Source organism: Oncorhynchus kisutch, linkage group LG23 (assembly GCF_002021735.2).
Source record: "Oncorhynchus kisutch isolate 150728-3 linkage group LG23, Okis_V2, whole genome shotgun sequence".
NCBI lineage: Eukaryota > Metazoa > Chordata > Actinopteri > Salmoniformes > Salmonidae > Oncorhynchus > Oncorhynchus kisutch.
The window spans coordinates 34,291,328-34,319,269 of record NC_034196.2 but is presented as its reverse complement, the minus strand read 5'-3'; the positions used below and the strand labels follow the sequence as shown (position 1 = coordinate 34,319,269).

At 41.8% G+C, this 27,942-nt stretch overlaps 3 protein-coding genes and 6 non-coding genes across 11 annotated transcripts; 1 reads left to right on the top strand and 8 right to left on the bottom strand.

Annotated features, from left to right (window-relative positions):
- Window positions 1-123: 123 nt before the first annotated feature.
- rpl7a (ribosomal protein L7a) lies at window positions 124-4,019 on the bottom strand (the record flags this gene model as incomplete). Its single annotated transcript, XM_031802712.1, has 7 exons — window positions 124-426; window positions 2,109-2,178; window positions 2,414-2,544; window positions 2,802-2,881; window positions 3,083-3,223; window positions 3,515-3,664; window positions 3,878-4,019. Coding segments are annotated over 7 exons (819 nt in total), but the record flags the coding sequence as incomplete, so codon positions are not given.
- Window positions 2,250-2,319, bottom strand: LOC116356662 (small nucleolar RNA SNORD36). The gene has a single exon (XR_004205089.1). It is a non-coding gene; the product is annotated as a small nucleolar RNA SNORD36 (small nucleolar RNA).
- LOC116356660 (small nucleolar RNA SNORD36) lies at window positions 2,638-2,714 on the bottom strand. Its single transcript, XR_004205087.1, has one exon. It is a non-coding gene; the product is annotated as a small nucleolar RNA SNORD36 (small nucleolar RNA).
- LOC116356661 (small nucleolar RNA SNORD36) lies at window positions 2,954-3,025 on the bottom strand. Its single transcript, XR_004205088.1, has one exon. It is a non-coding gene; the product is annotated as a small nucleolar RNA SNORD36 (small nucleolar RNA).
- On the bottom strand, window positions 3,345-3,413 carry LOC116356667 (small nucleolar RNA SNORD24). The gene has a single exon (XR_004205094.1). It is a non-coding gene; the product is annotated as a small nucleolar RNA SNORD24 (small nucleolar RNA).
- Window positions 3,749-3,817, bottom strand: LOC116356666 (small nucleolar RNA SNORD24). Its single transcript, XR_004205093.1, has one exon. It is a non-coding gene; the product is annotated as a small nucleolar RNA SNORD24 (small nucleolar RNA).
- A 49-nt stretch (window positions 4,020-4,068) lies between the features above and the next one.
- LOC116356663 (small nucleolar RNA SNORD36) lies at window positions 4,069-4,139 on the bottom strand. The gene has a single exon (XR_004205090.1). It is a non-coding gene; the product is annotated as a small nucleolar RNA SNORD36 (small nucleolar RNA).
- Window positions 4,140-4,811: 672 nt separating this feature from the next.
- On the top strand, window positions 4,812-20,578 carry med22 (mediator complex subunit 22). 3 transcript variants are annotated; one of them, XM_020457920.2, is made up of 5 exons: window positions 4,812-4,962; window positions 11,647-11,794; window positions 12,015-12,095; window positions 12,372-12,580; window positions 19,601-20,578. In XM_020457920.2, exons 2-5 carry the CDS (start codon window positions 11,672-11,674, stop codon window positions 19,800-19,802), a joined length of 615 nt encoding a protein of 204 aa, XP_020313509.1. In that variant the 5' UTR covers window positions 4,812-4,962; window positions 11,647-11,671; the 3' UTR covers window positions 19,803-20,578. The 3 variants fall into 3 exon arrangements, with proteins under 3 accessions (XP_020313509.1, XP_020313511.1, XP_020313510.1); XM_020457922.2 differs by lacking the exon at window positions 19,601-20,578 and having other exon boundaries at window positions 4,832-4,962; window positions 12,372-12,876; XM_020457921.2 differs by lacking the exon at window positions 11,647-11,794 and having other exon boundaries at window positions 4,841-4,962.
- Window positions 20,579-20,636: 58 nt separating this feature from the next.
- On the bottom strand, window positions 20,637-26,986 carry lg23h9orf78 (linkage group 23 C9orf78 homolog). Its single transcript, XM_020457919.2, has 9 exons — window positions 26,795-26,986; window positions 26,582-26,641; window positions 26,073-26,124; window positions 25,882-25,952; window positions 25,709-25,789; window positions 21,873-22,070; window positions 21,506-21,642; window positions 21,207-21,317; window positions 20,637-21,005 (listed from the first exon to the last, which is right to left on the bottom strand). The coding sequence occupies exons 1-9, from the start codon at window positions 26,872-26,874 to the stop codon at window positions 20,908-20,910; spliced, it is 888 nt and encodes a 295-aa protein (XP_020313508.1). The 5' UTR covers window positions 26,875-26,986; the 3' UTR covers window positions 20,637-20,907.
- Between the last annotated feature and the right edge of the window lie 956 nt (window positions 26,987-27,942).

Genomic DNA, 27,942 nt, shown 5'->3' with positions numbered 1-27,942 from the left:
TGCCACCTGTTGCACCACCAACAGTGGCCTTAGGTCAGCAAGTGTAATACACAGGAGCACCAGTAGTCCCACATTTTGTCCAGGTAGTTCTCCCGGCATCAGAAATCATACCAATATGTTAAACATGATTGGCACCAATGGCGTATGATCATTTATTTTATAGTTTCAATACACATACAAAATGTGCCACTACCGTTGACATTTGAAACTCATGTGATCAGCACAATATCCATTTAAGGTTCACATGCATAACATAGGGGTTCTCATTGGACAAAAAACAAGAGCATATTTCTTGAGACATTTATTTTGATATCAAACAGTTTATCCGAGCTTGGTGGCCAGTTCCTTGGCCTTAGCCTTCTCCAGCTTGGCAATACGGGCTGTGGACTTCGGACCCATGATACCACCTCCCCAGTGACGACGGATCTAGAAGAGGAAGCACATTGTCATGAGTTAATTTAGCGGGAACCAGGTTAAATTAAGTCAGTTCAAGTAGACAAAGTGGTGACTCGTGTGCTTTAAGCTAGATCCCCCTCAAGTTAAATACATGTTTTTTTGGGATAGGGGGCAACATTTTCACTTTTGGATGAATAGCGTGCCCAGAGTGAACTTCCTCCTGCTCTGTCCCAGATGCTAATATTTGCATATTATTATTTAGTATTGGATCGAAAACACTGAAGTTTGTAAAACGGTTTGAATTATGACGGAGTATAACAGAACTCACATGGCAGGCAAAAACCTGAGAGAAGATATCAACCAGGAAGTGGGACATCTGAGGTTTGTATTTGTTCAAAGCTTGGCCCACCAAGTACAAATTGAGATATGGATGAGGTTGCACTTCCACTAGATGTCAACCATCTTTTGAAACTTGAGTGAGGATTCTACCATAGAGGGGCTCATGAGACCTGTTTGAGTCAGTGGTCTGGCATAGTGCCTCTGTCATGACGCGAGCTCCCAACAGAGTTACCTCGTGTTCCAGTGCTTTATCTGAAGACAAAGGAACCCCCCGGTTGGAACATTGATGTTTTATGTTAAACATCCTAACGATTGATTCCATACATCGTTTGACATGTTTCTAAAAGGACTGTAACGGAAGTTTAAGTCTTTGTCTGGATGAAATGCTCACGCCTCATGAAGATGGATTACTGGGCTGAACACGCTAACAACAAGAGGCTATTTGGACATACATGGAACAAAGTCATTTATTGTCTACCTGGGATTCCTGTGAGTGCCTTCTGATGAAGATCAAGGTAAGACAATATTTATGGTGTTATTTCTATCTTTGATTCCAAAACGGCAGCTATTCCCCTGGTTATTTTGGGTTCTGAGCACCGTTCTCAGAAGATGCTTTTTTTATTTTTATTTTATTTTAAATCTGACACCGCGGTTGCATTCAGGATAAGTCTCTTTAATTCTGTGAATAACAGCTGTTTATTTTATCAATGTGTATTATTAGTATTTCTGCAAAATCACCAGATGTTTTGGAATCAAAACATTACTGCGCGCAAGGCACCAATATTAACAGATTTTTGGATATAAATATGCACATTATCAAACAAAACATACATGTATTGTGTAACCTGATGTTCTATGAGTGTCACCTGATGAAGATCAAAGGTTAGGTATTCATTTTTATCTATATTTCTGCTTTTTGTTGACTCCTATCTTTGGCTGGGAAAATGGCTGTGTGTTTCTTCGCCTTGGTGGTGATCTAACAATCATATGTTGTGCTTTAGCTGTAAGGCATTTTGTTATTTTTTTCATTTTAAAATCGGACACGATGGGTAGATTAACAAGAGGTTTATCTTTGATTTACTGCGTCGGACTTGTAAAAAAAAATGTTTTTTTATTTCACACACTTCCTTTTCAGCGGAATGTTGTTGAGGTGTTCCATTAGTGGAACCCCTGCGATAGAAAGGTTAAACTAATTGCATCAGTATTCTTGGTGGGTGTCAGCATTGCTGTTAAGACACAAATATTCATTCCCATCTGCAAAAGCCAAAAATGAACCCACAAGAAAATCCATCTATCTTCAGGACCCAGAAACATTGTGGCTTGACTACTAGTCAATATTGACAAAACGGTAGCTGATCAGACTGGCCACTCACCTCCTCATATCGGTCATTGTAGTTGGTCTTGATGGCTTCCACCAGCTTGGCAAGGGAACCTTTGTCTTCACTGAAAAAGTAGGAACATGTCAGTGCATCGCCAAAGTACAATTGACACTTAGGTGAACTGCTCGTAAACCTTTGGCTCAGGGTTAAAAAGCTCATAAAGCCACACGGTTGTTCAGTTGAAGAAATTCATACATCATCGCCAAAAGGATTTCATAGATTTAAAAAAGAGCACAAGCGCAACTTACTAGAGGTAGGCCTCAGTGCATCAATGTTTGGCTTTGCCACTTGTTACTCACGGGTTTGTCTGCGTGAAGGCGACTGAGGTACAGGTCTTTCTGTGCACCAGTCTTCCCAGCCTGGCCTTGCCCTTGACAATGCAGTAAGGGACGCCCATCTTGCGACACAGCGCAGGCAGAAAGACTACCAGCTACAGAGGAGACAAGAAAAATGACTAGTATCAATATCTATGGACAACACATTTCTGGCTGTGCCTTCTCAACTACAATACAGGGCAGCGGTCTTAGCTCAGAATTAAAAAGCTCGTATGTTTTGATCCACATAGAGGATTCAGGTGAAGAAATTCAAGCATCATTGCAAATGACCACATATGCCCACAAATAATAACAGCCTGCTAAAGCGAACCCATACAGCAAGAAACAAGCCTACGAAGTTCAGTTGTCTTACCTCAATAGGGTCCACATCGTGGGCAATGACCACCAGCTGGGCCTTCTTGCTTTCCACCAGAGTGGTGACAGTGTTCACACCTATGGGAGAAATCAACATTGATATCAAACCCACATTCAACAGTTGTTGAAATAGTCAAACAATTCACGGCTTATGCTCAGGGTTAAAAAGCTCAATAAAACTACATGATTGTTTCAGGTGAAGAAATTCAAACATCATTGCATCAACGCCAAAGTATGTATAATTTATTTTCTTTCAAAAGACTTCAATATCTGCCTCACCTGCACGGAGAACAGGTGGCCTCTTTGTTGGGGTGTCTCCCTTTCCAGCAGCCTTCTGTTCAGCGCGGGCCAGCAGCCTCTGCTTCTTCTCCTGCTTGGTCTCCGGCCTGTACTTGTGGGCCAGCTTGAACAGCTGTGTGGCTGTGAGGGAAATAGAAAACCAGTACATTAACTGTCTCTGGGACATAACAGAAAACATTACCTGCGACTCAAAATGTCTCAAGTTAGAGATCCACACAGATAATTTTAGGGTCCTCTAAGGTGCATCAGTGATCTTGGTGGGATGTCAACATTGCTGTTCAGATAGCAAATATTATTCACATCATCTGCAAAATACCCCACAAAATAATTAATTCAAGACCCAGAAAAAATTTCCCACAAACAATACACAAATCAACAGCAAAGTTGATAAACACATGCACTGAGAATTACCGGTCTGGCGGTCTAGTGCCTGGGTGAACTGGTTGATCGCTGGGGGGACCTTCAGACGCTTGTACAGGATGGAGCGCTGCCTCTGCAGGCGGATGTAACGGGGCCATTTCACAAAGCGTGTCAAATCACGCTTTGGCTGGATGTCCTGACCTATGAACAAACATGGGAGATTAGTGCATCCAATCAGTACTGCGTAATCAGAAAAGTCAAAAGCCACTATAGTCATGGAAGAAGTGCATCAGCGATCTTGGTGGGTTGTCTGCATTGTTGTTAAGATAGCAAATATTCTTTACATCATCTGCACAGGCAAGACAGAAGTTACTATAAATCAAATCCAAATCCCAAAAGGTTCACTTTACGCACCAATGCCATAGTTCTTTGGCCTCTTCTCGAACAGGGGGTTGACCACTTTCTTGGCCTCGTGCTTTTTGGCCACCGAAGGGGCTGGTGCCACCTTCTTCCCCTTAGACTTCTTGCCTTTAGGCTGTTTAAAAAAGTAGACTGGTCAGCATACATTACCGTTTATTCAAAGACATTTAAACAATAGTGTGGCTTTAACTCAGGGTTAAAACGTTTTTAATCCACATATAATATTCAGTTGAAGAAATTCAAAGCATCACAGCAAAAGCCAGAAAATAAAGACTGTTCCGTGGTTATAACGAAAAGTTCAAAAGGAAGCTACACATCGTGACATGTAAGTTGGTTAATCAACACACTTTACTGCGAGGTAAGGTTGGTTAGTTATGGATACCAAGCCAGCTAAGTAATCCAACCAAACTATTAACTTACATCACTCGTTAACTATCCAAACAGGCATTTGACAATTTGATGTAACGTTACACAAGGCCAGTATCCCCTTGTCTATGCGAAGTGACTGCAAGAGGGCAGGCACCGTTGTTAGCAAAACGGGCTGAGGCGAGGTTAGGCCTACAACTTGGTTGTCCATCTAGTCTTTTACTAGTCTTGTACACTACCCGCCACAAGCGTGAAGCAGTTTATACGTGCATACACCACATTTCAGCCGCACAGTCGGACTCCGAATACATTAATTAAAATGCTGTACTAGGAGGTCCCGTGTGGATAACGTCACCGGCAATATCACTGCCAATTCATGAGTTATCCGATAAAACAGCCAAATATTACACCATTCAAATATAAAATTGGTGCTTGTGTTATGTATACCATATTACTATAACGTTTATCAGATATCACAGCTTTAGAAAGAAGATGCCGAGGGATGAAAACATCTAGATTTCCACCCCGAAATAAAATACCCGTACACTCACCATGTTGGATCAGACAGAAAGGAAGATCCATGCATTGTGGGTAATTTAAGTACCGCGAGACATTTATGTGACGTCATAAACAATCGACGGCAGTGGTGATTTTGAACGGGATGTGCACCTTTCTATTTTCATAAATAATACTTTTCAACAATGTATTAGGAGGTAGGTGATGTTTTACAATTGATATAGAACTGTATATACCATGCACAAATAGATGACCTCAGTATTGACGATTTGTGGTTGAGTTAAACAATTTATCTTCATTTCTGCAAGTAGCAGTAGCGGTGGGTGCGTGGGTACAATCACTGGCGAAGCCAGAAAAAAATCTGATTACAACCTAAGCGTTGTGATAATTGCGTTGTTTGCTCTAAAAATAGTGTTAGTTAATATGCCTTGCACCCGTGATATACAGGTCTAAAGGCCGAGACAATAAGAAGACACGGTGGCAGAATAAATTCAACCACACCTTTATCACAAAACTGGAGCGCAACCTCTGTCCGGTGAAGTCCACAAAGCATATTGCACGTTACAAACGCATTCGTGAAAGTAGAAAAACATGTTGACTCACCCTACTTGTAGAGGAAGCTTATGTCATCCGCCGCTCTTTCATGTTGGCGAAACTGTCTATCACGCTGTCATACAGTACAGGCATTTATTCAATATTATCTTAGGCTACCTGGCTAAAATGCTAGCTCGCTTGTCTGACTTACTTTCATGTGAAACGTTAGCTAGTTAACATTAGCCTTCTATCCTCTCAGGCCAGGAACACAACAATGAGTTATCCGAGTTAGAGGTCGACCGATTATGATTTTTCAACGCCGATAACGCAAACTCGTACTTCGCCTTGGTCCGTACAATTGCCCTTATTCTAGCGCCCCAAAAAGTAATTTTTATTTATTTATTTTATTTCACCTTTATTTAACCAGGTAGGCAAGTTGAGAACAAGTTCTCATTTACAATTGGCCAAGATAAAGCAAAGCAGTTCGACACAGAGTTACACATGGAGTAAAACAAACATACAGTCAATAATACAGTATAAACAAGTCTATATACGATGTGAGCAAATGAGGTGAGATAAGGGAGGTAAAGGCAAAAAAAGGCCATGGTGGCAAAGTAAATACAATATAGCAAGTAAAACACTGGAATGGTAGATTTGCAGTGGAAGGATGTGCAAAGTATAAATAAAAATAATGGGGGCAAAGGAGCAAAATAAATACAGTAGGGAAAGAGGTAGTTGTTTGGGCTAAATTATAGGTGGGCTATGTACAGGTGCAGTAATCTGTGAGCTGCTCTGACAGTTGGCGCTTAAAGCTAGTGAGGGAGATGCGTGTTTCCAGTTTCAGAGATTTTTGTAGTTTGTTCCAGTCATTGGCAGCAGAGAACTGGAAGGAGAGGCGGCCAAAGAAATAATAGGTTTTGGGGGTGACCAGAGAGATATACCTGCTGCAGCGCGTGCTACAGGTGGGTGATGCTATGGTGACCAGTGAGCTGAGATAAGGGGGGACTTTACCTAGCAGGGTCTTATAGATGACATGAAGCCAGTGGGTTTGGCGACGAGTATGAAGCGAGGGCCAGCCAACGAGAGCGTACAGGTTTGGTAGGATGGTCAGTTTTACAAGGGTATGTTTGGCAGCATGAGTAAAGGATGCTTTGTTACGAAATAGGAAGCCAATTCTAGATGTAACTTTGGATTGGAGATGTTTGATGTGGGTCTGGAAGGACAGTTCACAGTCTAACCTGACACCTAGGTATTTGTAGTTGTCCACGTATTCTAAGTCAGAGCCGTCCAGAGTAGTGATGTTGGGCAGGTGCAGGCAGCGATCGGTTGAAGAGCATGCATTTAGTTTTACTTGTATTTAAGAGCAATCGGAGGCCACGTAAGGAGAGTTGTATGGCATTGAAGCTTGCCTGGAGGGTTGTTAACACAGTGTCCAAAGAAGGGCCAGAAGTATACAGAGTGGTGTCGTCTGCGTAGAGGTGGATCAGAGACTCACCAGCAGCAAGAGCAATCATTGATGTATACAGAGAAGAGAGTCGGTCCAAGAATTGAACCCTGTGGCACCCCCATAGAGACTGCCAGAGGTCCGGACAGCAGACCCTCCGATTTGATACACTGAACTCGATCAGAGAAGTAGTTGGTGAACCAGGCGAGGCAATCATTTGAGAAACCAAGGCTGTCGAGTCTGCCGATGAGGATGTGGTGATTGACAGAGTCGAAAGCCTTGGCCAGATCAATGAATACGGCTGCACAGTAATGTTTCTTATCGATGGGGGTTAAGATATCGTTTAGGACCTTGAGCGTGGCTGAGGTGCACCCATGACCAGCTCTGAAACCAGATTGCATAGCAGAGAAGGTATGGTGAGATTCGAAATGGTCGGTAATCTGTTTGTTGACTTGGCTTTCGAAGACCTTAGAAAGGCAGGGTAGGATAGATATAGGTCGGTAGCAGTTTGGGTCAAGAGTGTCCCCCCCCTTTGAAGAGGGGGATGACCGCAGCTGCTTTCCAATCTTTGGAAATCTCAGATGACACGAAAGAGAGGTTGAACAGGCTAGTAATAGGGGTGGCAACAATTTCGGCAGATAATTTTAGGAAGACGGGGTCCAGATTGTCTAGCCCGGCTGATTTGTAGGGGTCCAGATTTTGCAGCTCTTTCAGAACATCAGCTGACTGGATTTGGGAGGAGGAGAAATGGGGAAGGCTTGGGCGAGTTGCTGGGGGTGCAGTGCTGTTGACTGGGGTAGGAGTAGCCAGGTGGAAAGCATGGCCAGCCGTAGAAAAATGCTTTTTGAAATTCTCAATTATAGTGGATTTATCAGTGGTGACAGTGTTTCCTATCTTCAGTGCAGTGGGCAGCTGGGAGGAGGTGTTCTTATTCTCCATGGACTTTACAGTGTCCCAGAACTTTTTTGAGTTCGTGTTGCAGGAAGCAAATTTCTGCTTGAAAAAGCTAGCCTTGGCTTTTCTAACTGCCTGAGTATAATGGTTTCTAGCTTCCCTGAACAGCTGCATATGCTAATGCATAACGCCATAGGATGTTTTTGTGTTGGTTAAGGGCAGTCAGGTCTGGGGAGAACCAAGGGCTATATCTGTTCCTGGTTCTAAATTTCTTGAATGGGACATGCTTATTTAAGATGGTTAGGAAGGCATTTAAAAAAATAACCAGGCATCCTCTACTGACGGAATGAGATCAATATCCTTCCAGGATACCCCGGCCAGGTCGAGTAGAAAGGCCTGCTCGCTGAAGTGTTTCGGGGAGCGTTTGACAGTGATGAGTGGAGGTCGTTTGACCGCTGACCCATTACGGATGCAGGCAATGAGACAGTGATCGCTGAGTTCTTGGTTGAAGACAGCAGAGGTGTATTTAGAGGGCAAGTTGGTTAAGATGATATCTATGAGGGTGCCCGTGTTTAACGCTTTGGGGAGGTACCTGGTAGGTTCATTGATAATTTGTGTGAGATTGAGGGCATCAAGCTTAGATTGTAGGATGGCTGGGGTGTTGTAATGTAAATACCATTGTCAAGCACAATTTTTCCCTTTTCCAACAGAATCAATTACATGACCTAAACCCTGCACGTTTCTGCATAATTCAAGCAGGCAATGAGCCCGTCGGGTCTTTTTAAAAATGGTGGGTGGGGTAGCGAAACTAATGCGTGATAGTGAGAAGGAGAGATGTTGTGTGGGAAAATTGCTTTTTTTCACTCGATTTGTCCAACGTATCACCTTATCGCCTCTAAAATGTAAATAAAACACTATAAAGAGTTCATATAATGTGTCATTACATACCTATTTGAAGGTTTGTGTCGAATTTGAATCAGGTTTTTAGGGCGGCGCTAAAGTGATCTTAGAAGTAAACAGCTGCTTTGAGAATGATGATCGCATGCAATGATGACAAAAAAAATGACTATGTATCCCCCTTACCCACGTCACTGTCCATTTCTTGTTTTTAAAGTATGATAGAAGTGCTACACCTGGTGGAGAGAGATTGTAAGACAGAAATAGTTTCTTTATGCGTGCAGTACGTTACGACATGACACGTCAAGATGTCACGGAGGGTCCGTTTTTTTCAACTTTTCTCCAATACTATAGAGCCATTACCATGTCGATCAACGCTTGAATAGAAACCTAGTTCATACCCCCGATTTTGACGTCAACACAGTCGTTACAGTCCCATTAGATTTCTTTGTAGCCTCGTTTGTAGCCACATTTGTACGGAATGAGGTGAGCTTACGTTACCGATTATTGGAGGACCAAAAAAAAGCCGATACCGATTAATTGGCCAATTTTTATTTATTTATTTGTAATAATGACAATTACAACAATACTGAATGAACACTTATTTTAACTTGATATAATACATCAATAAAATCAATTTAGCCCCAAATAAATAATGAAACATGTTCAATTTGGTTTAAATAATGCAAAAACAAAGTGTTGGAGAAGAGAGTAAAAGTGCAATATGTGCCATGTAAGAAAGCTAACGTTTACGTTCCTTGCTCAGAACATGAGAACATATGAAAGCTGGTGGTTCCTTTTAACATGAGTCTTCAATATTCCCAGGTAAGACGTTTTAGGTTGTAGTTATTATAGGAATTATAGGACTATTTCTCTCTATACCATTTGTATTTCATTAACCTTTGACTATTGTATGTTCTTATAGGCACTTTAGTATTGCCGGTGTAACAGTATAGCTTCCGTCCCTCTCCTCGCTCCTACTTGAGCTCGAACCAGGAACACATCGACAACAGCCACCCTCGAAGCAGCGTTACCCATGCAGAGCAAGGGGAACAACCACTCCAATTCTCAGAGCGAGTGACATTTGAAACGCTATTAGCGCGCACCCCTCTAACTAGCTAGCCATTTCACATTGGTTAACCAGCCTAATCTCGGGAGTTGATAGGCTTGAAGTCATAATCGGCTGCTGGCAAAACGCACGAAAGTGCTGTTTGAATGAATGCTTACGAGCCTGATGGTGCCTACCATCGCTCAGTCAGACTGCTCTATCAAATCATAGACTTAATTATAACATAATAACACACAGAAATACGAGCCGTAGGTCATTAATATGGTCGAATCCGGAAACTATCATCTCGAACAAGATGTTTATTCTTTCAGTGAAATACGGAACCGTTCCGTATTTTATCTAAAGGGTGGCATCCATAAGTCTAAATATTCCTGTTACATTGCACAACCTTCAATGTTATGTCATAATTACGTGAAATTCTGGCAAATTATGTGGCCGAAACTGTTGCATATTCACTGACTCTGCGTGCAATGAATGCAAGAGAAGTGACACAATTTCGCCTGGTTAATATTGCCTGCTAATCTGGATTTCTTTTAGCTAAATATGCAGGTTTAAAAATATATACTTCTGTGTATTGATTTTAAGAAAGGCATTGATGTTTATGGTTAGGTACACGTTGGAGCAAGGACAGTCCTTTTTCACGAATACGCACCACGTCGATTATATGCAACGCAGGACACGCTAGATAAACTAGTAATATCATCAACCATGTGTAGTTAACTAGTGATTATGATTGATTGATTGATTGTTTTTTATAAGATAAGTTTAATGCTAGCTAGCAACTTACCTTGGCTTGCTGCATTCGCGTAACAGGCATGTTCCTCGTGGAGTGCAATGAGAGGCAGGTGGTTAGCGCGTTGGACTAGTTAACTGTAAGGTTGCAAGATTGAATCCCCGAGCTGACAAGGTAAAAATTTGTCGTTCTGCCCCTGAACAAGGCAGTTAACAAGGCCGTCATTGAAAATAAGAATGTGTTCTTAACTGACTTGCCTAGTTAAATAAAGATTAAATGAAGGTGTCAAAAAACAGCCAAATCGGTGTCCAAAAATACCGATTTCTGATTGTTATGAAAACTTGAAATCGGCCCTAATTAATCGGCCATTCCGATTAATCGGTCGACCTCTAATCCGAGTTATCCCATAAAACAGCTAAATATTACTACACCATACAAAGATAAAATTAGTGCTTGTGTTATGTATACCATATTACTATAACTTTTGAATTAATGGTTGGATCAGAATCAAATCCCTATCTCCACCCATGCCTAATATAGGAAAGGGACCATTTTAGCTAGCTAGCCACGGGAAGACAAAAACACAACTAGTAGACCCGAATTGACAGCAGTGACGTGAAATACAAACTGGCTTCCCTTGACCCTTTATTTTGGACTATTTTCAGGACTATTCACAGTTGAGCGAACTCAGTTTAGGTCAATGCTGATTGGCTATTATTTTTTTAAGGTGGGATTTTTAGTATTCATAGCCATGGTTGTCAACTGTACGGCAGAAATGGAACGTAAGTCACAGAAAACAGCTGCAGAGAAGTACTTGGGACTGTTGGATCTAGGAATACAGGCATTTCGCTACACCCGCAATAACTTCTGCTAAATATATGTATGTGACCAATACAATTTGATTTGATTGTGATATTTTACTGCAGAAGAGTTGCAGGGAATATTGAGTGATAGTGCTCTGTCCTCCCAGACCATTGGCCTGGAGAAGGGTAAGATAGTGGAATTAGGTAGTGTTTTTTTGTGGGGGCTAATAGTTGTCAGGGTCATTTTAATCTCCCCCAATTTTGTATTGCCTTAATTTAACGTAGGTAGGTTGTGACTATCCTCACACTCCGGTACAATAGGTGGCAGTGTATGCACCTAAAAGTTGGAATGTGATCCGCCAAACCAATCCCAAAGAAGACGAAGAAGTCAAGACATTGCATTTGATGATGCGCGCTAGCAATGCCATGCCGTTTTATTTGGCTGGCTAACTACAGTATAACGTGGGGGTATTTTGAATGTTATGTATCTCCTTTATTTGCTTTTAGGGGTTTGTTTACATTCCTGAATACGATGGCCAATCAAAGAGCGCTCCCTCAAAGCAAGGAGAGTCTTCTTCAGAACTACAACAAAAGACTGAAGGATGATATCAGGTCCATTCTAGATAATCTCACGGAAATCATAAAAACCGCAAAGGTAGCTGTAACGTTACGGTATTGTGTGTGTGTGTGTGTGTGTGAGATCATGCGATCACATTTGAGTGTGAGACTGTGTGTTTTTCTATGTGAGCGAAAGAGAGAAATAGACAAAGGAGTTTTTTCCTAATGTTTTTTTTACTGAAAGAATGACGGTTTAACCCATAAAGTCATTCTATCTCTTCTGTTCAACCAAAATGTGTTGTGTTGTTTTGCTCCAGGTAGAGGACGAGACACAGGTCTCTCGGGCTACACAGGCTGAGCAGGACCACTATGAGATGCACGTCAGAGCAGCCAACATTGTAAGTACATGCCAGCAAGACTCCCTAGAGACTAGGAGAGCTTTCCTTCAACTTTAAACCCCTTGCTTAGGGAACTTAATGGTTGAGTTGGAATTCAACATTTTGGAACAGAAAACTCAAATGAGCATTTCTTATTCAACAATTTCAGGTAGTCCCACCCTGTTTCAGTCTGTTTCTTCCACATTTGTTGCATAATGAACATGACCCTGTATTGAGTGCATGTTACAAGGCAAAAGCACCAGTGATAATCCCAGTGGTTTGTTGTTGTGTCTGAAGGTGCGTGCGGGCGAGTCCCTGATGAAGCTAGTGTCGGACCTGAAACAGTTCCTGATCCTCAACGACTTCCCTTCGGTCAACGAGGCCATCAGCCTGCAGAACCAGCAGCTGCGCTCGCTGCAGGAGGAGTGCGACAAGAAGCTCACCTCGCTCCGTGACGAGATCGCCATCGACCTGTACGAGCTAGAGGAAGAATATTACTCCTCCAGGTACAAGTAGGCTCATACTGCACAGTCAAGGTTCGGTTGATCCACTCTATCTTGACTTATAGCCCCTAGTCCCCCTCACTGTCGTGCCTTATGAAGGGTTTATCTTACCCCACCACCTCAGTCATCGCCATTAGTCCTTTAGTGTCTCTGTGTATTGCGTCAACTTCAATAGAATATCCAAATGCTGGTTTTAACAGCAAAATAGATGGTTGATCTATGGGCAAAGTTATTTTGCAGTACATTCACCATAATGAATCTAATCTCATTTGGTTGAAAATTAAATTATGTGCCTTGTTTGTAATGCCTCTGGAAGTTTTTTTTTATATCCTCATGTATGATAGATTGTAGGTCTCAACATGGTAAATGTTATACCCAATCATAAGTGTGGTCCTAGTGTACACTATATATACAAAAGTATGTGGACACCCCTTCAAATTTGTGGTTTCTGCTATTTCAGCCTCACCTGTTGCTGACAGGTTTATAACATCGAGCATACAGCCATGCAATCTCCATAGACAAACATTGGCAGTAGAATGGCCTTACTCGAGCTCAGTGACTTTCAACATGGCACCGCCATAGGATTCCAACTTTCCAACATGTTAGTTCATTACATTTCTGCCCTGTTAGAGCTGCTCCCTGTCAACTGTAAGTGCTGTTATTGTGAAGTGGAAACGTCTAGGATCAACAACGGCTCAGCCGCAAAGTGGTAGCCACACATGCTCACAGAACGGGACCGCAGAATGATGAAGTGCGTAGAGCGTCTGTGCTCGTTTGCAACACTCACTACCGAGTTCCAAACTGCCTCTGGAAGCAACTTCAGCTTTCCATGGCAGAGCAGCCGCACACAAGCCTAAGATCACCATACGCGATGCCAAGCGCCGGCAGGAGTGCTGTAAAGTTTGCCGCCATTGGAGTCTGGAGCATTGGAAATGCGTTCTCTAGAGTGATGAATCATGCTTCACCATTCGTCAGTCCGATGAATTAATCTGGGTTTGGTGGATGACAGGAGAACGCTACATGCCCGAATGCATAGTGCCAACTGTAAAGTTTGGTTGAGGAGGAATACTTGTCTGGGACTGTTTTTCATGGTTTGGGCTAGGCCCCTTACTTCCAGTGGAGGGAAATCTCAATGCTACAGCATATAATGACATTCTAGACAATTCTGTGCTTCCAACTTTGTGGTAACAGTTTGGGGAAGGCCCTTTCCTGTTTCAGCATCTCAAAGCACCCGTGCACAAAGTGAGGTCCATACGGAAATGGTTTCTTGAGATCGGTGTGGAAGAACTTGACTGGCCTGCACAAAGCCCTGACCTCAACCCAATCGAACCCCTTTGTGATGAATTGGAACGCTGACTGCAAGTCAGGCCTAATCATCCAACATCAGTGCCCGACTTCAGTAATGCTCTTGCGGCTGAATGGAAGCAAGTCCCCGCAGCAATGTTCCAACATCTAGTGGAAAACCTCCCAGAAGAGTGGAAGCTGTTATAGCAGCAAAGGTCGGACCAACTCCATATTAAGGCCCATGATTTTGGAATGAGATGTTCAATGAGCAGGTGTCCACTTACTGTTGGTCATGTAGTGTATCTAGTTGCTATATTCTTCCTCAGTTGTTTGTAATAGGCTGATGATTGAGAGAACATACAGTTGAAGTCGGAAGTTTACATACACTTAGGTTGAAGTAATTAAAACTCATTTTTCAACCACTCCACAACCACTTTCTTGTTGACAAACTATAGGTTTGGCAAGTTGGTTCGGACATCTACTTTGTGCATGACACAAGTAATTTTTCCAACAATTGTTTACAGACAGATTATTTCACTTATAATTCACTGTATCACAATTCCAGTGGGTCAGAGGTTTACCTACACTAAGTTGACTGTGCCTTTAAACAGCTTGGAAAATTCCAGAAAATTTACATCATTTGAGTCAATTGGAGGTGTACCTGTGGATTTCAAGGCCTACCTTCAAACTCAGTGCCTCTTTGCTTGACATAATGGGAAGACCTCAGAAAGAAAATGGTAGACCTCCACAAGTCTGGTTCATCCTTGGGAGCAATTTCCAAACACCTGAAGGTACCACGTTCATCTGTACAAACAATAGCACGCAAGTATAAACACCATGGGACCATGCAGCCGTCATACCGCTCAGGAAGGAGACGCGTTCTGTCTCCTAGAGATGAACGTACTTTGTTTTGCGAAATGTGCAAATCAATCCCATAACAACAGCAAAGGACCTTGTGAAGATGCTAGAGGAAACCGGTACAAAAGTATCTATATCCACAGTAAAAAGAGTCCTATATCGACATAACCTGAAAGGCCACTCAGCAAGGAAGAAACCACTGCTCCAAAACCGCCATAAAAAAGCCACACTACGGTTTGCAACTGCACATGGGGACAAAGATTGTACTTTTTGGAGAAATGTTCTCTTGTCTAATGAAACAAAAATAGAACTGTTTGGCCATAATGACCATCGTTATGTCTGGAGGAAAAAGGGGGAGGCTTGCAAGCCGAAGAACACCATCCCAACCGTGAAGCACGGGGGTGGCAGCATCATGTTGTGGGGGTGCTTTGCTGCAGGAGGCACTGGTGCACTTCACAAAATGGATGGCATCATGAGGCAGGAAAATTGTGTGGATATTTTGAAGCAACATCTCAAGACATCAGTCACGAAGTTAAAGCTTGGTTGCAAATGGGTCTTCCAAATGGACATTGACCCCACGCATACTTCCAAAGTTGTGGAAAAATGGCTTAAGGACAACAAAGTCAAGGTATTGGAGTGGCCATCACAAAGCCCTGACCTCAATCCTATAGAAAATTTGTGGGTAGAACTGAAAAAGCAAGGATGCCTACAAACCTACTCAGTTACACTAGCTCTGTCAGGAGGAATGGGCCAAAATTCACCCAACTTATTGTGGGAAGCTTGTGGAAGGCTACCCAAAACGTTCACCTAAGTTAAGCAATTTAAAGGCAATGCTACCAAATACTAATTGAGTGTAAGTGTATGTAAACTTCTGACCCACTGGGAATGTGATGAAAGAAATAAAAGCTGAAAGAAATTATTCTCTCTATTGTTCTGAAATTCACATTCTTAAAATAAAGTGGTGATCCTAACTAGAGGTCGACCGATTAATCGGAATGGCCGAATTTCAAGTTGGTGTGGCTGGCTTCCGGGTTGGATGCGTGCTGTGTTAAGAAGCAGTGCGGCTTGGTTGGGTTGTGTCTCGGGGGACGCATGGCTTTCGACCTTCGTCTCTCTAGAGCCCATACGGGAGTTGTAGCGATGAGACAAGATAGTAACTACTAACAATTGGCTACCACGAAATTGGGGAGATAAGGGGGTTAAAATTAAATTAAATGTACCTAACCATAAACATCAATGCCTTTCTTAAAATCAATACACAGAGGTCTATTATTTTTTTTTACCTGCATATTTAATTAAAAGAAATCCAGGTTAGCAGGCAATATTAAACTAGGGAAATAGTGCCATTTCTCTTGCGTTCATTGCACGCAGAGTCAGGGTATATGCAACAGTTTGGGCCGCCTGGCTCGTTGCGAACTAATTTCCCAGAATTTTGCGTAAATATGACATAACATGGAATGTTGTGCAATGTTACAGGAATATTTAGACCTATGGATGCCACCCATTAGATAAAATACGGAACGGTTCCGTATTTCACTGAAAGAATAAACGTTTTGTTTTCGAAATTATAGTTTCCTCATTTGACCATATTAATGACCTATTTCTGTGTGATATTATGTTCTAATTAAGTCTATGATTTGATAGAGCAGTCTGACTGAGCGGTGGTAGGCAGCAGCAGGCTCGTAAGCATTCATTCAAACAGCACTTTCGTGCGCTTGCCAGCAGCTCTTCGCTGTGCTTCAAGCATTGCGCTGTTTAACTCCCGAGATTAGGCTGTTGTAACTGATGTGAAATGGCTAGCTAGTTAGCGGGGTGCTCGGTAATAGCATTTAAATCGGTGACGATACTCTGAGACCTTGAAGTAGTTGTTCCCCTTGCTCTGCAAGGGCCGTGGCTTTTGTGGAGCGATGGGTAACGATGCTTCGAGGGTGACTGTTGTCGATGTGTTCCTGGGGCGAGGAGAGGGACGGAAGCTATACTGTTACACTGGCAATACTAAAGTGCCTATAAGAACATCCAATAGTCAAAGGTATATGAAATACAAATGGTATAGAGAGAAATAGTCCTATAATTCCTATAATAACTACAACCTAAAACTTCTTACCTGGGAATATTGAAGACTCATGTTAAAAGGAACCACCAGCTTTCATATGTTCTCATGTTCTGAGCAAGGAACTTAAACGTTAGCTTTCTTACATGGCACATATTGCACTTTTACTCTCTTCTCCAACACTTTGTTTTTGCATTATTTAAACCAAATTGAACATGTTTCATTATTTATTTGGGGCTAAATTGATTTTATTGATGTATTATATTTACTTAAAATAAGTGTCCATTCAGTATTGTTGTAATTGTCATTATTACGAATAAATAGAAAATAAAAATCTGCCGATTAATCGTTATCTGCTTTTTTTTGGTCCTCCAATAATCGGTTTCGGCGTTGAAAAACCATAATCGGTCGACCTCTAATCCTAACTGACCTAAAATAGGGAATTTTTACTAGGATTAAATGTCAGAAATTGTGAAAAACTGAGTTGAAATGTATTTGGCTAAGGTGTATGCAAACTTCCGACTTCAACTGTATACCGTTTATAGGTATCTAGGTAACACATTCTTAAGCTTTACAGTCAGTATTTGTGGACTGGTGAGTGGGTGTAGTTGTGTGCTGCAATGTGGATAAGATCCTTTAGTAAACTATTCAATCATGTAATTGAAAGATGTGTGTTAACTCAGAGCAAACGGCTCAGGAAGGGAAATGTAAGAAAAAACAAACATGTTTTAAAAATGCTTTCATTGCAAAATACTTGGAATCTAATGAAGAAGGAAAAACTATGCTTTAATTACAAAATCACTGTAAGATCTTTTCTCATAGCAAAAGTATTATGCATTTATAACCCTAATTATAAATTGTGAACATATAGGTCCATTAAACACAAATGCCTGTGTGTTGGTATTTATTTTCTATTGAATGGTTTTATACTGGAAAGTGCTCGACAAATCTAATCTCTGAGGGTTCCAGAAATTTGCATTGAACGGAATCCAGTGTTGTATCTGACAATTGACCAAACCAGTAACCGTACAAACTGTGTTCACAAAGCATGCACTGTTGCACACACATCAACTATGGCAATATGTATTTAGTCTGTGTCCGTCAACTGCATAGACCAATGATGTATATAAACCCTGGATTGCTGATGCAATCTATTGACCATTGAGAGGCTTTGAAGCCACCGGTCGGCCATATTTGCACTGCCCAGTAGGAGCAGTCCTCCATAGGAATTTTTTACACTGGTGGGGGGGGCATGTCAAGATGGAGGCACGGTGGCTTCAACACAGCGCCCTCTATTGGTCATATAGTGTGTGTGTGTGTATGTATATATATATATATATATATATATATATAGATATCTCTCTATATATATATATATATATATATCTCTATATATATATATATATATATATATCTCTATATATATATATCTCTCTATATATCTCTATATATATATATCTCTCTATATATCTCTATATATATATATCTCTCTATATATCTCTATATATATATATCTCTCTATATATATATATATATCTCTATATATATATCTCTATATATATATATATATCTCTATATATATATATATATCTCTATATATATATATATATCTCTATATATATATATATATCTCTATATATATATATATCTCTATATATATATATATATCTCTATATATATATATATCTCTATATATATCTCTATATATATATCTCTATATATATATATAGAGATATATAGAGAGATATATATATATATATATAGAGATATATATATATATATAAAATCATTGGCATAGACCAAGTATTTTATCTTTATAAACACTGAAAAATAAACTAGAGACAAAACAATGTCATTTTCTGTCTAATTTATTTAACTGTGAGAAATCTAGCTGTCTCTAGATGCTGCTTTTCAGCATGCAAGGTGTTGTATCCCCTCTTTTTCTTTGCCTGTGCATTTCCTGTTCTTTGCCCTGCATCAGGATCTAATGCACTTCTGGGGGGTAAGATTACACAGCTAGGTGATACAAACTAGGGTTGTCACGACACCAGTATTGTGATACTACGATACTTGATTTACCTTGGCAAAAAGGAAAACACAAAGCAGACTAAACTCCTTGATCCTTCAAAAAACCAACTGTATGTGACATATAGTGTGCTTTAGCTTGGAAAAGAAACATGGGATTCTGGGTGACAACATCAGGCTGCTGGTTTCTGACATTAAGACTGTTTTCCTCAGGAAATTCAGTACACGTCATGTTTTGTTTTGATTCCTTCCCACGATACTTCAGAGTATCACATTACTTGTATTGCAACAACCCTAATACCAACAGCTAATGTATCTGTATCTGTAACAGTCAGTTACAGATGACCCAACTCTACGTTTACATTTGAGGCATTTAGTAGACGCAATTAGTGTTACATGCCTTTCTCAAGGGCACATCGGCAGATTTTTACCTACTCATTGACACACTTTTCCAGGTCATGTTTCATGGATTGTGTTGCATTTTGAAATGGAAACAAAACAAGCAATGAATGTATCCAGTTTACCATCATTGAGACTGCATTGCAGCTGTTAATAGCGAAGAGGAATGAAAGACTACAGACATTTATTTAGGGAAATAGTCACAGCACCAGACACTAGCTGACATTCCCCTGGAATCCTTTTAGAGCTTAAGCTTGTACTTCATACTGCTGTTTCCTGTGCATCATTCCTGTGTCTGTCTCTTTAATGCAGGTGTGTGTCTGTACTCTACCAGATGTCAGACACACACCTCTCTTCTCTGTGCTTTGCTGATTCTATGCCCCTCTATGGTTTTTGTTCTGGTAAAGCTACGGTCAGTGGGACAGTACCGACCTGCCCCTGTGTGAGGCCTACTGGCGTTGGGACAGTTGGGCGTCCCCGGACGGGGGCGCCACCTCCGGGTCAGCCCAGGGGGTCGAGGAGGACACAGACGGACCTGCCTCCCAGGAGACCACCCCCAAACACCACCTCAACGGACACGGGACCACCGCCGCGGCAGACAAGCCCTAAAGCAGACCACATATAGATGTAGAATGGACCTCTCCCTCCAACACTGTCACTCAGATTCTCAGTGGTACGTAGATTAGTGTTAATGTATCATAGTCTATCCATGTACAGTATGACAAGTCTTCCACTGTCAGTGTGTCTGGTGGAAATGGGGGCAAGCAAAACTGAAGACCTTTAATGTTTCAAGGGTATTCCTCTGTATACTTTCAGATTACAAGGGATCAGTATGATGAACACTGTTGATAAGCTAACGTTACACTCCAACTGCACAAATATCACTCATACTTTAATTAATCAATAATGGTAATCCATCTAAGGTTGCTTCTCCGATAGTTTATAAATGCTGTAAGCTCTGTAGCAAGGTATCCGACCAAACGGATAGAGTATGCTATTATTTTTTTAAAGTTAAATTTGGACAAGATTAGAGATAATGCTTAATGCAACTAGTGTGAAGACTTAGCTGGCCCAAACAACTTTAAAACTGTGTCTCCCGAAAATGTAACCAAGATTAGTTTTTGCCCTGTCGGTCTAATATCCCCATTACATACACCTGTTGAGATTTAGTTCGAAAGACATTTCAGTTACCCCAGTGGCAGAAACATGGTGCATTACTGATGCCAAATTCTTTATTTTGGTTAACTTGTCTAAATGTATGACCATAAGACTGCATGTCATGCAAGCGTATGGATGTTATGTTCTTGGATATCTTTTGTAGCATTGTTTTTGTAATATTTGCATGAAGAATTAGATAAGTGAATAAAACACCACTATAAACTCAAGCCTGTCTCTAATCTTAAAAAAAAAAGATTTCTGGAACAATCCAAAAATAGTCAGCTATTACTACTGGTTTTGTTATGACAAAGAGAACATTTATTGTAAAAACCAAGGGTGGAATGACATCAAATAATTCAAATGTATGATATTTCACATGCTATTGATAGAATACACTACATCAATCGAGTCCGAGACAAAACAACAAAAGCAGAAGGGGCTATTTATACAAATGGGCATAGAATTTTTTTCTCAAGGAAAAACTAAGCCTAGCCCTAGACTAAAAATCATGTTCAATGGAGATTATCCAAATTCCAGTCAAAGGGCAAATCTATCCTCAGTATCTACGGTTCATCTTCTTGAACTTCTCGTAGTGGTAGTCGTCCGTGGCCTTCTCGTTGTTAGGCCTCTTACGATGGTTGGCTGGTTCCACAGCTGGAAGAGACATGAGCAGATTGATAGTTAACGTCTCTAATAGGTGTATTCTCTAATATTTCAGCTAAAAATATACAAATGTTTTCATCTCAGATACTGTGTTATGCTATCAGTATTAGCTGTGGCTTCTCTCTAGCAATATGTTTGTATATATCCTCTGGTCTGTAGTGGTTGATGTAGTTGTGTGGATTCTTCTCTTACCCTCTGGTCCTGGTTTCTCTGTGTCACCCACACGAAGCGGCCTGGCCTCTGGCTCCTTTGGTTTGTGTCTGTTGTGGTGTCTCTGTGGGGCGTTCACGTCTTCACGGTAGACTGGAACAAAAGATATTCACACAGTTAAAGGCTGACAGATCAGCATGTGTAAAACAGGTAGACGTGATTTGATGTCATGCTACGGAGTCAAGCCTAGCTGTACTGGGCTGGCCTGGTTACGCATCCACCACTGTTCGGGTCTGCCCTGTAGTGTGAAGCAGGTATCAGATGACATGAACATAACTCACAGCGGTTGTGCTGGACGTAGTTGACAGCGATGTTGGTGGGGACAAAGGAGGTACCGTTGTCCTTCTTCTTGTTCCTCTGATCCTGTAGCAGCTTGGCCTTGGCCTCCTCTGTGAAGATGATGTTCTTTATCTTAGCACTGAAAAACAAGCTTCAAGCTTTTATCTAAGCTTCAAGGTGTGCTAAACAAACACAGCTGTTGTGCAAGGTTTTCAGTCACTGGATTTGTTGTGGTAAGATTACGAGACATTGCTATAGTTGCTACAGACATTAATACAGATTTAACAAGAGCAAAAAACAGAACTCCTAGGGGAAAGAAACACTCTTGGTGTATTCAGCTGCAGAAACATTGAGACCCTGGCTACTCACTCAATGCCAAGGTCAACTTCGGGGATCCCACTCAGCATCTGATTGGACAACATCTCTTCAGTCTTCTTGGCCGAGTTGACTCGGATGTTCTCTGGCAGTTCGTACAGGAGGTCCTCAGCGTTCTTCACTTTTACCTTCTGCTCCTCCGCTTCCACCAAGCCCTTCTTCTTCTTCAGCTCTGTCTCAATGTACTTCATCCTAGTCGGGGGGAGAACATTTTAAAAATATACAGCAAAATATAGAACTTCAATTGTGAACTGAGACATCAGTGAGACCTCATCAGACAAGATGAGTCCCTTTTTCAGAACCCTGTCTTCCAAAGATAATTAGTAAAAATCCACAGATCTTCATTGTAAAGGGTTTAAACACTGTTTCCCATGCGTGTTCAATGAACCACAAACAATTAAAGAACATGCACCTGTGGAACGGTCATTAAGACACTAACAGCTTACAGACGGTAGACAATTAAGGTCACAGTTCTGTGATTATAATCACAGCCGTATATATCCCCCCCCAAGCAGACACATCGATGGCTCTGAACAAACTTTATTTAACTCTCTGCAAACTGGAAACGATTTATCCGGAGGCTGCATTCATTGTAGCTGGGGATTTTAACAAGGCTAATCTGAAAACAAGACTCCCTAAATTTTATCAGCATATCGATTGCGCAACCAGGGGTGGAAAGACCCTGGATCATTGTTACTCTAACTTCCGCGACGCATATAAGGCCCTGCCCCGCCCCCCTTTCGGAAAAGCTGACCACGACTCCATTTTGTTGATCCCTGCCTACAGACAAAAACTAAAACAAGAAGCTCCCACGCCGAGGTCTGTCCAACGCTGGTCCGACCAAGCTGACTCCACACTCCAAGACTGCTTCCATCACGTGGACTGGGAGATGTTTCGTATTGCGTCAGCCAACAACATTGACGAATACGCTGATTCGGTGTGCGAGTTCATTAGAACGTGCGTTGAAGATGTCGTTCCCATAGCAACATCCGTCATCATGAAGTGCTTTGAGAGACTAGTCAAGGACCATATCACCTCCACCCTACCTGACACCCTTGACCCACTCCAATTTGCTTACCGCCAAAATAGGTCCACAGACGATGCAATCTCAACCACACTGCACACTGCCCTAACCCATCTGGACAAGAGGAATACCTATGTGAGAATGCTGTTCATCGACTACAGCTCGGCATTCAACACCATAGTACCCTCCAAGCTCGTCATCAAGCTCAAGACCCTGGGTCTCGACCCCGCCCTGTGCAACTGGGTACTGGACTTCCTGACGGGCCGCCCCCAGGTGGTGAGGGTAGGCAACAACATCTCCTCCCCGCTGATCCTCAACACTGGGGCCCCACAAGGGTGCGTTCTGAGCCCTCTCCTGTACTCCCTGTTCACCCACGACTGCGTGGCCACGCACGCCTCCAACTCAATCATCAAGTTTGCGGACGACACAACAGTGGTAGGCTTGATTACCAACAACGACGAGACGGCCTACAGGGAGGAGGTGAGGGCCCTCGGAGTGTGGTGTCAGGAAAATAACCTCACACTCAACGTCAACAAAACTAAGGAGATGATTGTGGACTTCAGGAAACAGCAGAGGGAACACCCCCCCCCATCCACATCGATGGAACAGTAGTGGAGAGGGTAGCAAGTTTTAAGTTCCTCAGCATACACATCACAGACAAACTGAATTGGTCCACTCACACAGACAGCATCGTGAGGAAGGCGCAGCAGCGCCTCTTCAACCTCAGGAGGCTGAAGAAATTCGGCTTGTCACCAAAAGCACACAAACTTCTACAGATGCACAATCGAGAGCATCCTGGCGGGCTGTATCACCGCCTGGTATGGCAACTGCACCGCCCTCAACCGTAAGGCTCTCCAGAGGGTAGTGAGGTCTGCACAACGCATCACCGGGGGCAAACTACCTGCCCTCCAGGACACCTACACCACCCGATGCTACAGGAAGGCCATAAAGATCATCAAGGACATCAACCACCCGAGCCACTGCCTGTTCACCCCGCTGTCATCCAGAAGGCGAGGTCAGTACAGGTGCATCAAAGCTGGGACCGAGAGACTGAAAAACAGCTTCTATCTCAAGGCCATCAGACTGTTAAACAGCCACCACTAACATTGAGTGGCTACTGCCAACACACTGTCAATGCCACTGACTCTACTCCAGCCACTTTAATCATGGGAATTGATGGGAAATGATGTAAATATATCACTAGCCACTTTAAACAATGCTACCTACCCTACATTATTCATCTCATATGCATACGTAGATACTGTACTCTATATCATCGACTGCATCCTTATGTAATACATGTATCACTAGCCACTTTAACTATGCCACTTGGTTTACATACTCATCTCATATGTATATACTGTACTCGATATCATCTACTGTATCTAGCCTATGCTGCTCTGTACCATCACTCATTCATATATCCTTATGTACATATTCTTTATCCCCTTACATTGTGTATAAGACAGTAGTTTTTTTTGGAATTGTTAGTTAGATTACTTGTTCGTTATTACTGCATTGTCGGAACTAGAAGCACAAGCATTTCGCTACACTCGCATTAACATCTGCTAACCATGTGTATGTGACAAATAAATTTGATTTGATTTGAAAACTTAGGACACGAGGCCTTTCTACAGACTCTGAAAAACACCAAAGGAAAGATGCCACGGGTCCCTGCTCATCTGCGTGAACGTGCCTTAGGCATGCAGCAAGGAGGCATGAGGACTGCAGATGGGCAACAATTTATTGCCAGGGCCACGAGTTACACCAGGAATGCACAATCCCTCCATCAGTGCTCAGACTGACCGCAGTAGGCTGAGAGAGGCTGGACTGAGGGCTCACAACAAAAACTGGCCTGTTGTAAGGCAGGTCCTCATCAGACATCACCGGCAACAACGTCGCCTATGGGCACAAACCCGTCGCTGGACCAGACAGGACTGGCAAAAAGTGCTCTTCACTGACAAGTCGCGGTTTTGTCTCACCAGGGGTGATGGTCGGATTCAAATTTATTGTGGAAGGAATGAGCGTTACACCGAGGCCTGTACTCTGGAGCGGGATCGATTTGGAGGGTCCGTCATGGTCTGGGGCGGTGTGCCACAGCATCATCGGACTGAGCTTGTTGTCATTGCAGGCAATCTCAACGCTATGCGTTACAGGGAAGACATCCCCCTCCCTCATGTGGTACCCTTCCTGCAAGCTCATCCTGACCTGACCCCCCCAGCATGACAATGCCACCAGGCATATTGCTTGTTCTGTGCGTGATTTCCTGCAAGACAGGAATGTCAGTGTTCTGCCATGGCCAATGAAGAGCCTGGATCTCAATCCCATTGAGCACGTCTGGGACCTGTTGGGTCGGAGGGTGAGGGCTAGGGCCATTTCCCACAGAAATGTCCGGGAACTTGCAGGAGCCTTGGTGGAAGAGTGGGGTAATATCTCACAGCAAAGAACTGGCAAATCTGGTACAGTCCATGAGGAGGAAATACACTGCAGTACTTAATGCAGCTGGTGGCCACACCAGATACTGACTGTTACTTTTGACCCTCCCTTTGTTCAGAGACACATTATTCCATTTATGTTAGTCACATGTCTGTGGTACATGTTCAGTTTGTCTCTCAGTTGTTGAATCTTATGTTCATACAAATATTTACACAAGTTTGCTGAAAATAAACGCAGTTGAGAGAGAGGACATTTATTTATTTTTTCTGAGTTTTTTTGTTTAATGTATTTTCCGTATGGCGTTAGCTAATGGGGATCCTAATAAAATCAAATAAAATGTTTGCTTTGCAGAGGTTTGTTGATAACATACATGTCTGCATCTTCATCCCGTCTGTTGGTCTCGGCAGAGAAAGAGGTGCCCAGATTAAGGTCCCCTGTGTCGTCATCGGTCCTGAAGGTGGAGAAGAGACACACCATAAATACTGACAAAAACGTGGTCTTACACACTTTAAAAGCCTCAAACTGGTAGCAATAAAAGCTTACATGTCTCTGGCCCGGTCTTTAACTTTTTTCATGTCAACAACCCCCCCCGTCTTCAATTTAAAAGGGTCATTCTGTTGAACAATGAAAGTTGAGAAGAATGTAGTTAGTATAAGATGTTTGAAGCAGAAACAAACACATTCAATGTATCAACTACTGAACAATAATACTGTAAACAAGGGGAAAAAACATACATCACCCCCTTCGTCCAAGCGAAGTTTCTCCCCCTCCAACAATGCGGCCACGCTGAATAGTACAACATAACAGAAAGTTAATCAGAACTTTTCAGTTTCGTTAAGGTACAATTTCTCAACTATTAAAGTAATTTTATAATATGCCTGTTTATTTTTTGAATATATGCTAAATTGTACATGCCCCAGTAGGCGTGTACAATTTAACACAATAAGCTTGCTCATTTGAGTGTTTGTAAACAAACTATGATTAAAGCTATTATGTCTATCTCATGGACTGAGATAATGATTAAATTTATCCAGCCGCATCCCTTGGCTTTATAGCAGCAAACCAAGTTATGAGCCTGTAATTTGGCTGAAAACCCAATGTAGTCTTTTAAAAAATAAATGTTGATAATCAAATATTATTGCATAGCTAGCTATGATATACACTTCTTGCTAAGTGCAATTAGCTAATGTACACAACAGCTGTTGGGCTGTTTAACTGCTGTTTAACTGTAAACTTTACCTACCTAACTCCAGTCTGTCTTTTCCGTAAACTCTGAAGTTCTTTAGCTTCGTCCAGTTTCGATCTGAGTAGAGAGAAAAAGATTTGACTAGTGTCAATATCAAGAACAGGAAGAACTGCTATCTGGCAATCGAAGTCATTAGCCAACTAGAAGCTAGCCATCATACACGTCGTGGCTAACTAAGGTAAGCTATATTGAAAACGTCTCAAACGTTACCTAACTTCAGCTGTTATCTCGTCTTCCTCTTCATCCGAAGAGCTTTCTCTTCTCCTTCTAAAGTTTTTTCCCGACGGCATTATTGTTAAGTTTTCGAAAGGATGGTAGCAAACGTTGTGTACACGACTTTACAGTGTACGCAGATGCTCTTTTGCCAACAATAACACAGGGGACAGATTTCGCAGACGGACCTATGCACCACTTCCCCCCAAACCGGATATGACGTAATACTTGACGTGTATTGTGACGATAGTAAAAAAATAAAATAGTAAATAATAGTAAAAAAATAAAATACATATTCGTTTCATGTTAATTAATTATGTGTAATTATGTGTCCAAAATGACCGCCACATTATTGCTGAAAATTAATATTTTATAATACATATATTATCACCTAATGTTGCCTTAGATCTTTTTATCAACTTAAGTTGTTGTGAACATTACACGTTTTGAACTTCTATTTGGTATTTATGGCCTGTAGGCCTTATTGACCTGAGCTCATACAACTCGTTTTTGAATAGAAAAAAGCAGAATGTATGGATTATTTTGACTATAACAAATACTCAGATGAAACATATTATGCTATTTATCACAGACTACTTTGAGTCAATGTTTAACAATGACTCTTTCCTCCTCACCAGTGTCATGATCAAAGATATGATCAAGAGCCTCCATACAGTATATCGTTTGGTCATTATGCTACCACAGAATAAATTGTGAGCAAGGCCTCAAAAAAGCTTTATATACTGTACAAGAGCTGCGAGAAAAATATTAATGAAACAATGTTGAGATTGTTTGTAAGAATGCCAACAGGTGTGGTTCCCGTGGGGGAAAGGTTCCGTGGGGGTTGCCATGGAAGCCAAGAAGGGGAGTGAGGTGTGTGTGTGTGTGTGCTCAAACATACATGCATGTGGGGGTCTTGGAGAGGAAGTGTGTCCATCTGATGAATGGGCATGTGCCCGAACTCAATTGTATACACCAATTGTAGTTTCACCCATTCATTTCTAATGACATGTCATTTTTGACCGGGAACACGACAGGCGTACAAAAGTTAAATAATACACCCAAAATGTAATGAAAATCATCCAAATGTATTTTGTGTGTACAGATGACAATCAGATTAAATTAACTACATTTTTCAGAGAGAA